This window comes from Pangasianodon hypophthalmus, chromosome 1 (assembly GCF_027358585.1).
Source record: "Pangasianodon hypophthalmus isolate fPanHyp1 chromosome 1, fPanHyp1.pri, whole genome shotgun sequence".
NCBI lineage: Eukaryota > Metazoa > Chordata > Actinopteri > Siluriformes > Pangasiidae > Pangasianodon > Pangasianodon hypophthalmus.
Genome location: NC_069710.1, coordinates 5,175,304 through 5,187,483, shown reverse-complemented (window position 1 = coordinate 5,187,483; position 12,180 = coordinate 5,175,304). Strand labels below are relative to the sequence as shown.

Here is a 12,180-nt window from a genome sequence, read left to right as displayed (position 1 = left end):
ACCCCCACAATCATCCAGTTGCAGCCTGTTCATATTCAGTTGGATTCATTTAGCATCTTCTCCAGCATCCTAAGGAAATCACACAAACAAACTGGTGTTAGTTTTCTGTCTTTCATTTAAGCAGCCCAAGATGCAGTCTGATGAGCACAGCAACATGCATTTCACTGGCATTACTAGAGCTATAAATCATTTTCAGCTCCAATGTTTTGTTCAGCATATGCTCAGCAGATGTAGGTGCACAGCTGATGCATGTTATCTCTGACTGTGTGTGCGTGTGTGTGCGCGTGCGTGTGTGTGCGTGCAGAGAAAAACGTGGACAGTCTCCAGCAGGCCCTGCATCAGTCAGTCTTCCTGTCAGCCATGTCTGCTCAGCCTGGTCGTGACTTGCCGCTGTGCTGGGAGCAGCACTGTAAGCTCCTTCCCGGCGTGGCCGGGGTGCAGGCTAGCCGCGTTGCCCACTGGACAGTGGAGGAGGTAGGAAAACCATATTAGTACCTTAAATTTAAAATGCATTTTTTTTCCACTATTTCTTTAGAAAACATAAATGCAGCTTCAATAGGTATTAATGTGAGATGCAACAAGACAAGAATGTCAGCACATTTCCCCATGGAGAGAAAAGAACAGAAATTTGCCGGGGCAGTTAGACTTGCCTTCTGAGTTTAGAGTCAACAGGTTTTCTGTTCCATACAGGGAACCATGCTGAACTTCTTATCTGTGGTATTCACATACATGCTTCAGGTGTTGTAGGTAAATAAGGTAAGGAATAAAACTTGACAGGCCATGCTGTTATAACAAAACAATCAACACCGGGGTGATGTAACAGAATTACCTTTACCACCCTGAAGTTGATTATTTTCCTGTAACAGCACATCCTAAAGTGTTTTAGTCCCCTTCTACCCCAGCAGTTTGCCAACAATCATATATATATATGAAGTTAATAAGAAGAAAACTCAATTTGTCAGTCCTATGTCCTGAAGTCTCTCCCCTGAATGCACCATATTAACAAAAAGATGTCTGTTACATTTTTAAAAAAAAACTGTTTATTATTAGTCTTAGCTTATGTTGAATGTCTGTCATACAAGTCCCTTTGAATCAGCTGTTACTGTAAAAATGACAAAAAAAACAGTGTTAAATCATTTCTATTCTAATCTATTAAAACCTGTGATTTGAATGACAGTCAGCACTACTGTCAGAACTGCTGTTGTGGAAAATTAATCAACACCATCTGACCAATCAGATTTGAGATTTCAACAGAGCTGTGGTGTAAGGAGTTTTTAAAAACCTGGAATATTTCTTTAGCCATCCGCTGCTCCGCTGTACATGTGACAGAATGTATCCTGTCTCAATCTATAATTCAGTTTAATAAAATCATCTACCAAGCCAATAAATGTAATGTAGGTGTAAAATATGTACAACTCCCACACCACTTAGTGGTTCCTTTGCCTTAACATCATCTCACAGATAGTCTCAGGACTTCTTATACCACCTGAAATTGCAAGTTCTAAAACTGGCTTAAAGCCACAACATACTGTCACCAGAACCAGAAGCATTTGAAAAACAAACAACAATAATAATAATGTGATGAGATTGCAGTCACTAAATGCATCACTATGCTTAGCAGACACACTTTTATTCCCTTTCAGATTGCCCTTCGGCATTTTACACTGCTTAGCTTCACAAGCCCCCTTTTCATATACACAAGACTTGTTTTTTTTTTTTTTTTCCTTTTCAGCTCTGCGTAGTAATCTCCTGTTTAGACATTCTGCTCATGGTTTGTAGGCGTTGTTAAAAAATGCCATGCACACCATCTGCTTGGGGAAACCACTACAAGTCCATATTTAGCCAACACTGATGATTGGTTTCTTGAGTGTTGGTTGCTTTCTTCAACTGCAGATACACAAAATGCTTAAACCGTGAAGAGGTTCTGATGCATATGTAGCAAAAACACTACACAAAACCCAAGCTTTAAATATGTTTCATATCTATCTGTCCATTTCAACTGTTAACACAAGACCACAGCCAAAAAAGAGGAGAGGATGAAGGTTCTTTGTGATAATAACTGGATATACCTCAGTGACTTTGCCAAGTCAGCAAACAGGTCAAGATGGTAAACATACACTGGGTGTTGAAAGAGAAGCTGTGCAAACACATCAGGTCCTCAAATAAGGATGGTTCAGCTTGCTTCAGACCATGCTTCTTGTATTTTCTCATGATTATAATTCTACAGACTTTTTTTATATCGACTACTTAGAGCAAGGGTATTCAAACTGTTGGAAAGAATTGCACAGGGGTGCGGGTGAGGGAGGAGATAAAAAGTACCAAAAAATAAGTATATAAAATAAATATATAAAAGACTGTCTCAGACCTGGCAACCTTTATGCATTTTGTGTAGGAGCTCTGCAATCTCCAGAGTGCACTAGAATGTACTCCAAAATGCACCAAAAGAGAATTTTTCCTAATAAATACAGCAGAAGAGCCAGTCACCTTTTGCACAGGTGTGTTGAACTCTCCTGTATTAACTGACACCGTCTGGAAACTTTGCCAGGTTAGGTCCTGCAAACGGTGCAATACAAACAGCACAAGTGATTTAAACTTGGAATAGTTATTCTGAATTGCATACCATTAAGGGACAATGATGAGTACATTTTTTATGCACACTTAAAAGCAACCAGAGAAGTGTTTATCTGCTGTCCTGGGGGCCTTATAGCTGTATCCACATTTAGATATGTGCAACATCCTTCAGTTCCTGTTGGGATGTACAGCTTCATCTTTCCTGTGGCGTTGTAGCTGGAGATGTATGCTTTGATCAGCATTTCTGTATTACTAGCCCAGTGAATGTCTGAAAGAGTTCACTGTGAGTTCACTACAAGTGTATTTACACTCTGATGCTGCTGTTCACTTTTAGCACATCAGTCTAAATTGTACCTTACGAAAACGGTTTAAGGTTATTTGGCAGCAGCTAAGGTAACAAGTGCATCTGGCATCCAATCTTGTAAGTGTTGCTGTAATCTTAGGAAATATAAAACTCTTACTTCTTTGAAAGATGCTTCTAGGAAATTGTTGTGAGAGTATCTTCTTGGAAAAAGTAAGCCTGTATATAAATTACGATAAATGTTAAATATCTTTTGAGAAGCATTTCTATTTTACCTCCTTAGTAGCATGCAGTTTTCATATGGCAAGTACAATAACCTTCATCACTCCTCCTTATTCTCCCAGTCCTTGTTTGAATTTTAATGAAACCACATGAATAGAGATTTTCACCGACAGGCTCAAAAACCCCATCAGGGTTCATTAGCCGGCTACACATACATCTTCATTATCAAAACTAACCCAACCTGTGCTGCTAGAGCTACATCATAATGTGCCTTGTGATTAATAATAAGCAGAATTTAATTGCACTTCTCCTGCTAAAATAACCCTAAATTTACCGTCTCGAGTAGTGAGTCTTTCTCCAGCTCTATGGCTGATATGTTAATACAATAAACTCACCTTGTGATTTAACGTGATGATCTACATGTCAGTTATAGTGACGATGTATGGCCGATGCTCCTGAAATGAATGTCTCAGTTGAAGCGAGGCTTCAGAGAGAAGACCAGGCACTTTGCCAGTGCTCTGTGGCCCTTTCGGCTCTATTTGCCCCTATATTCTCATTACGAGCTTTGCCGGAAAGATTCTGTGCTGCTAACTTCTTAGAACAGTACTTTTAATTTGCGCTATTCCCTAGCCACTTAACACCTCAAGTATTTACACAGGTTGTTGGTCCTGCTGGAATAATATATTTTGAGATGTTAAGGTACAGATGAACTCATTGATTAGGGCCTGAGGCAGAACTGTGCTGAAATGAGAATCACATTGATCTGGCATTAAAAACAACCTCCCGAACATCCTTGAATTAAGTATTTTGAATTTTCCAACCTTTTTAGAGATTGAATTTGTTAGTAATCTGTTCACTGGACATATTTCAAGGTGTGAAAGTTTGTCAATACTGCTTTCACTTACATCTCTTCTGCTTTTTCCTTTTTAATCGCCTCTTTCACCCTCAGTCCACATATCACTATTTTTCTCTCTCTAGCCACTGGCTTTCCATCTCACTAATTGCTTGTTCCTCTTTCTCTGTTGCTTCTAAACCACCTAACATCCGGATGTTCAAACACTGCTGACTATACTTTCAGCTTTGCTGAGGAAAGTTTCTCAACTCCGTGTTTTGTCTAAAGCTATCATGGTGCTCTGGGAAGGAAAAGTAGGAAAAGTTTCAGGCACCGCTACTCAAACATATACTTACTGTGTCTGAAATGCTTCTGATACTTAATGCACAATATGTTGTGGTACTGAAAATCTGACTGCACAATGTCTCTGGGTGGATTTGTGTTTAGGTTGCTGACTTCATCCACTCTCTCCCAGGCTGTGAGGAACAAGCCAAGCAGTTTAGAGAGGAGGTGAGTGAAAGTGACATGACTTTGACGTGACATGAAAGTGACATGACCATTCTCCTTCCCAAGGTAGCCTGCAATCCACATCACAAGTGTTGAATTCACTGCTTTCGCTTCCAAATTAGTCCTATGAATTTATTAGTATTACAGTTTTTATTCTTGTGTTACTGTATAGAGTAGTTTTATACATTCTGCTAGGGAACTCTGTGTTCAGGAAGTATTCTTACCTTGCTCGCGTAGAATAGACAGAATCTAGCCTTTTGCCACTACACACTCTGGGTGTAAATCTCTTGGCGACGTAGCTGGGAATAGGTTCTTTTTATGGCTACTAATAGTCCAGGGTGTGTTCAATTAAAGAGAGATGTACATCATTTGGATCAGAGCTGTAACTATTAGTATGCAGGGGATGATGTGCAAATGAAAGGAACTGTATCTCCTTTGCAATACAGACTTTTTGTCTACTCCGATCAAAAGTATTCATATTATATAATCGAGATGCTAATTATTCATGAAATGCAGTGAGGTAATATACATTTTGTTGTTGTAAAATAAACAATGTAGCAGTGTTATGTTTTTTTAAGGAGAACACTTGTTATAATGAAAGACAAAGGAGAAACTTGCTGTTTCTCTAAATGTTTTGGTATTTTTACAGCCAAAATAATGTATTCTGTTGCTTGTCCCTTCTCTAGCAAATCGACGGCAAGGCATTCCTCCTCCTCACACAGCGGGACATTGTGAAGATCATGAGTGTTAAGCTTGGCCCTGCTCTCAAAATCTACAATTCCATCCTAATGTTCAAGCACGCTGAAGACAACCAATCAGCAAGCAGCGACACCAATACATGAAGCCCAGCCGAATCTGACCCACTCCATCCTCTTACAAGCTTATGTGAATTTAGATGTGTACTGTATCGATGCATTCCAACCTCCCAACTTCCAGTCCCTTTCTTAGACTTAGAGGTCTCTATAAAGACTGTCTCTTCAGGTTTGGTTTCCCCAAACCTCTGACTTTCAGGTTCTAGTGTCTGTCCTCTTTGCTGACTTTCAAACCTGCCTTTAAATGTTTCCCCATGGCAAAAAGTAAAGTTTAACTAAGCCATGTTCCAGTACACTTTTCCTCGTAGGCCTTACCCTTCTCCCTCTGCTCCAGTGGCTTTCCCCTGACACAAAACGAACTGACAATCAACCACACAATTAAGAAACAGCATAGCCAACTTTGGCAACAGGGGTTTTCTTGGTGAAGGTGCTATTTAATACAACCCACTAACAGCCATTGATATGTAGGTTTCAGTGATCATGTCTAGTGATTTAAAAACCTGGAACAGGCCCTTTGTGCTTATTTTAGTATCTATTTTGTATAGATGATATCTAATTTTCTCTTTTCCTGCTGATTCATGATCTTTATTTATTGTGCAAGGACAATTGTGCAAAGTTGAAGGAAAATTAATATATTGTATATTATGAACTTAAAAATGCCAAAAGGATTTTTTTTAAGATTTGAAAATGTTTATTTTTGTGATGTATTGCGCATTATCCTGATGACTTTGAGTGGTTATCCCAAACCTTTTGGATGAGTGTTCAAATTAATCTAAATTGCTATTGAGTTTTAATTTAAAGTAGCTACAATACTTTGAGTGTCATTTCTGTAATAAGTGCATTCATGCGCTCATTTAAAAAGTAAGCTTGCTAGGCTTATTAGCTTTAATTCTAGGTCAGTTACATCTATGAGACTACTTCTTCAAGCCTTTTATAAACTTGTACGAAAGATCAAATCAGGGAGATTTTCTGGTAACTAAAAGCCTCTTCTAATGCACACCCATAGAAAAAAAAAAAAAACAAATCTTCATATTCACTATACATTTCTGGAGTGAGTGGAAATTAAGGTAATAAATTGCATCTTGCCGAGTTCAGTTCAAGGGTTAAGCAGTGTAATTCACTTTCCTGTCTTTGTCATGCTTTCATGTCTTCTTCTATCTACTCTGGGCCAGCTCAGCTGCAGAACACCAGGTATTTTGTTCCTACACAATATTTTCTCAAGACTGCTGATAACTGGTGCAGTGCTACAGAAAGCTGGTTCCACCTCCAGTCTCCATTAACCAATTGCATCTGATTAAACTTTAAAATGTACTGTAAATATTTCTTAATCCCATTTCTTACAATGAATTTCCTCTTTCTACAAGAAAATACATTCACAAGTGCACAACCCAAATAAATTACAGATTTCCTGTTGCCTCTCTCCAGTACTTTATCTCTATGTACATGTGTTTTTCACTGCGGAATCTTACATTTGTTCACAGTTTACAAGCTTTAGGCTTAGCACTGTTAGAAAGCAGTTGATTTCTGCTGTGATCTCCGAGCTTGGGTAGACCTTTCACTCCTTAAGCAAGCTTTTTTTCAGTTGAGTAGTAATTACTGAAAGGCATGAAGCTCTCAGGGGAAAGGGGAACATCAGTGCATGTGGTTTTTGCCATTTCCTTTATGCGATTGCCGTCTTGTATCTCTTCACTGTGAGTCATTTCAGTCTATCAGGCTTTGTGGATGAGGCACCCAGCAGTGCTGATTCTCCTTAAAAGCCAAGCAGAGAGCAGTCTCGGAGCATTTCTCAAACAGAGAGGAGTAAAGATTATAAATTCCAAGGTGTGTGAGGTTTTATTTTTTTGGCAGTGTTTAAGAGTGTTGAGTTACAGTGAGTATAAAAAGCATTTATAAATCATGGTCAGTAGGCCATAAGGACTGCTTTGATACTGTCTGCGGGAACGAATAACATTCAGCTTGATGAGGGTTCTATAGACTCCATAATTGTCCACTAGTTAAAATATTGTGTAATGATGAGGTTCAAACCTTTGTCAGATATCATGAATGACGCAAACGGAGTATGTTCTTATGATTTGAGAGAGGCTACCACTGATTTTATGACTGTACTGTCGAAAATTGCCTAGATTTAATCAACCACCAGAAATGAATTCCACAAATGCTTTTTGTATATCTAGAAATCATGGTGTCATGGGTAGCATAGGGAGGAAGAATTTTTACACCAAAATATATCATGGAAAATATATATGTATATATGATATATATAATATATATGAAAATATATATGTATATTTAATTATTGTCCCAACTAAAAGTATCAAAAAAAAAAAAAAATCTGATTCATACCAAGCTTTACTTTCTGAACAAAGGTTTAGAATGGTTCCTGATTCCTGTTTGAGACATTTGACCCCTCCAACAATAGCAAAAAAAAGTTAAAATGCGATATTTAACGTTTACAGGAAACAAGCACTGCAAGTGTGTGGTTAGATTTCTGAATACAGTGAAGCCTTTCCTCAGAACACAAGAATGCTTTAAAGCTGCAACGGATATGGCACAATGATGGCTAATAGCACATGATTAAAACATCTTTCTGCCTCACAGCAACAATTTAAAAAATAGCGCATGTGTCAGATTCCAGTTTCTTTTTTTGTTCCTTCCTTCTTTTGTTCTCTCAAATTCTTCATATTTAGTTAAACAGATGCATAAACGGATAAGAGCCTCCCTGCATGTGATCACACCACCTGGAGTCACTTTAGAACTGCACAGGGTTTATAAGGACAGGTTCTTTTGTGAAATCAGATTCAGAAAGAGAGAAATATAAGCTACTAAAAAGCAGGGGTCTTTGTTATATGAACACCTGCGTGATGCAATTTACTTTATATTCACTCTAAAAACTCAAACTAACAATTTATACTCAGACATAAATGCTATAGTCATTATTTGTAGCTTGGTTATTTCTAGCTTTGGTTCCATAGAAACCTTAACACTTAAACATGAAAAAAAAAAAAACATGCCAGTAGGTGGATTGGCTTATCTAATTGCCCCCTAGGTGTGAATCAGTGTGTGAATGTGTGTATGCATGGTGTGCTGTGATAGACTATGTGTATTCAGACCCGACACCCAGTTTTAGGCTCTGGATCGAGCACAACCCTGACCTGGATAAAGTGAGATGAATTTCATAAATTTTCCTGTGAAAAAGGCAAGAATGCCAATTTGCCCAGAAAATGCAGCAACCAGTAAAATAGCAGCACATCTTTCAGTTGCATGTTCAATATACCTGGACTACTGATCTGAGCCCATGGAGTCTCAGTGTCCCCTTGATGTTTTAATCAGTGCTTATGCATTCTGGCTGTTACGTACACTATGTGATTGCATGCAGGCATCAGGGGACACACAAGTGGTCATTTAGGTTCAATAAATCCTTTTGCTGCAGTGAGAGAACAGATGCATTTATCAGCCTTTGCCCCACAGAGACTACACTCAAGCTGATGAGATTCATTTGAATGCTGACTATTGGGGAGGCAGAGCAGGAAGGATGAGAACGATGAGTCGTGTGCTGTATCTTCCAGCAAAATGGGCTGCAGCAGCAAAACAGCACGTCTACAGCCAGGAAGCATTTATTTAATAAAATCACACAAGAAATAACTCATAAACACCAGCCTTAAACCTGAACTTGTTTGTTGTAAGCAGATTCAACCTCAGATATGGCTGAAGCAAAGTCTAAAGCAACGTTAATTAAAGGTAGATTACATGAAATATTTTTTTTTAAGATTCAGATGTTAAATATGGTCTTAGACCAAAAGATAAAACCCTTTCAGGTATGAGATTTCTATGCTTCCTTAAATGGTAGTTAAAACTCAAACAGAATGGCTATAATATTTGAATGAATGTTATAAAATCATTGGAATATCTTTTTATGCTAAATGTTAGGGATATATATATATATATATATATATATATATATATATATATATATATATATATATATATATATATATATATATAGGGACATACAATGTGATGGTGTAAATGTCTCCTCAAGCAGTGTTCATCAAAGTCCAAACACTACTGCACAAATAGAGCTAAGCTTGCCATGGCTCTTGATTAATGTCCTCCAGTCTCTGCAAACTAAACTCATACTGAACAAGGTGAGTTTACTAATGAACTCCAAATAGATACATATCGAAGTACCTGATTGCTTGTACACAAAAAAAAAAAACAGCATGTATTTAGATTTTAACCAGCAGATTTTAGCAAATTGACAAGGTTAAGCATTAAATCATTTATTCAAACCAATTTTAATAATTTCCTCAGACTTTCCGCATGTATAAATCTTGTATAAAGATTTTGTAAAAGATGTATAAAACTCAGGCTGAGGGTTTTTTTTAAACTCACTTGTAAGTGGATTACTAATGAACTATTTTTTTATTTGACAATTATTGGAAAAACAAAGCTCACAAAAAAAATAAATAAATAAAATTTCTGTTTGCAAAGCCTTGAAGCAAAATCAGTAAGAGTTTGTTTTGCAGAGTAGCACAAAGACACAGCATGGAAATTTGTAACTTTATCAGATGAGCAGATCCTGCGATTGTTTTATCAGAAAGCTGATGCATTGTGCTGCTGCCACATGATTGGCTGATTGGATAATTTCATGAACTGGCATGTGTACAGGTGTTCCTATTAAAGTGGTGTTTAATAGGAACATTAATTAATTAATTAATTAACATTAATACAACCTGGATGGGACACCATGCACACACAGTCACACACTTATTTACACCTAGGGGCAATTTATCTTAGCCAAACCACCTACTGGTGTGTTTGTGGGAGGTGGGAGGAAACCTACAGAACATACACAGAATCTCCACACAGACAGTCTGGGCTCAGGATCAAATCTGTGATGCATTTAAAGAATCCCGCATAAAGAAAGCTTCTTACTGACTATGTGTCTGAGTAGGGCTGGTCAATATCATTTGTTAATTATTATTGCAAAATTGGCCTTTGCAGAAAGCAGTAATATGAAACGATGCATAATCAAATGCTGTGTATTATGATTCACAGCACACAAAACAAGTGCATTCAATCAGTGTAATCATTTTGGTCAAGACTGTGCTTAACTGGGTGGCATGGTGCTGTATAGTTCCCTGGTTCTGAGCTCGGGTTACCCTCTGTGTGAAATTTCACACTTTCCCTGTGTCTGTGTGGGTTTCCACTGAGTTCTCCAGTTTCCTCCATCTCCCACAAAAATATGAAGGTAGGAGGATTGGCTATGTTAATTGTTCCTAGGTGTTAATGTGTGTGTGTGTGTGTGTGTGTGTGTTGGGGGGAGGATGCATGGTGCCCTGCACTGGCATCATGCCCAGTGTTCTGGGATATGATCCGGATCCATTGCGACCCAGGACATCACCAGGATAAAGAGGTCACTGAAAATGAATGAATGGACGTTTTTTTCGCCATTTTTAGAAGGTGCTTTTTATAGCAAAAGACATCACAACTGCAACATGTAATGATATAATAACAATATAGTGTTTTTTATAACTAGGATATGGGGTATAACATAAAAAAGGAATAATCCCACCCTTTTCACAGTAAGCCACTTTACAAATTGCAATTTAATTCCATTCAAATTGTACTCTGTCGAAATGTATTGCACTCAATCAGGTTTTAAATGAAGCATTTGATTAATTCATTTAAATAACATGTAAAAAGCATTAGAGATGCAATGTAATTCATTTGAAATGCTCTGTGTCCCACTAATTATTTGTGGCTCGTACCAGACATGCTCTTATAGAAGGTTTTAATAGCCATATTGATAGAAATTATGCAACAGGCAGCATTGTTGGAACAATCAAAACACATTCTTTCTTTCTCTACCCATTGGATTTAAACAAACAATTAGTTTTCAGTGATAATGTGAAGATTTGGTTGCATAGGTATGCCAGGTACACAATCTATGGCCAAAAGTATGTGGACACCTGACCATCACACCTGTATGTGGTCCTTCCCCCAACTTTTGCCAAAATTTGGAGCACAGAATTGTCTAGAATGTCTTTGTATGCTGTAACATTACAAGTTCCCTTCACTGGAACTAAGAGGCCCAAACCTGTTCCAGCATGACAATGCCCCGGTGCACAAAGCAAAGTCCATGAAGACTTGGCGAGGTTGGAGTGGAAGAACTCGAGTGGTCTGCACAGAGCCCTGACCTCAACACCCCTGAACACCTCCTCACCCAACATCAGCGCCTGACCTCACTTGTAAAAATTCCCACAGCCACACTCCAAAATCTAGTGGAAAGCCTTCCCAGAAGAGTGGAGGTTATTATAGCAGCACATGGTGGACCAGCCCTGGAATGGGATGTCCACAATGCCCATATGTCTGTGATGGTCCTGTATAGTTAAGTTGCACTTCCTTGACAACTTTATCTTTTATCTTTCATGTCTATCTGTAATTCTGTGCACAGTAACACACCCTGAGCACAGGCTCTCCTCCGCTCTCTGTACTAACCGAGCTTGTCATCCCTCACTTCACATTACAATTCTTTATACAGTTCAAATAACGTTAAAATATTGAAATCTAATTCAACATAACCTAACTGTACTGCTCGCTTCCATTCTGTTAGGTTTAAACAGTCAGGTAGTAAGTATACAGAGCAGGAAACAGGATTATCTTGCATTCTTCTCATGAAGAAAGAACCTAGTTGTTTATTAAACCTATAGGGATGAATTTCATTGAAACACTATAGATGTGTGACCTGCTTTGTTCTTCCATTACCCAAAATACTTCCCTGTTGCTTTTATGTGTAAAATACCTGCTGGCCTTTTCTAAAAGCTGACTGTATTAATCCTCTCTCTCTCTCTCTCTCTCTCTCTCTCTCGCTCTCTCTCTCTATTCTGATACGGCGGTATCATAGCAACAACAGCCGCGAATCAGCGCAACAT

The 12,180-nt window shown here is 38.2% G+C and overlaps 1 protein-coding gene across 2 annotated transcripts in view; it reads left to right on the top strand.

Annotated features, from left to right (window-relative positions):
- LOC113526574 (lethal(3)malignant brain tumor-like protein 4) overlaps nucleotides 1–6,658 on the top strand; it is a 69,877-nt gene extending 63,219 nt beyond the window's left edge. For both annotated transcript variants that reach the window (XM_026913753.3, XM_026913752.3), the window contains exons 18-20: nucleotides 305–474; nucleotides 4,374–4,436; nucleotides 5,120–6,658. In XM_026913753.3, coding sequence (XP_026769554.1) covers nucleotides 305–474; nucleotides 4,374–4,436; nucleotides 5,120–5,275 — 389 coding nt within the window. In that variant the 3' untranslated portion in view covers nucleotides 5,276–6,658. The remainder of the gene's footprint in view (nucleotides 1–304; nucleotides 475–4,373; nucleotides 4,437–5,119) is intronic.
- Nucleotides 6,659–12,180: the final 5,522 nt, after the last annotated feature.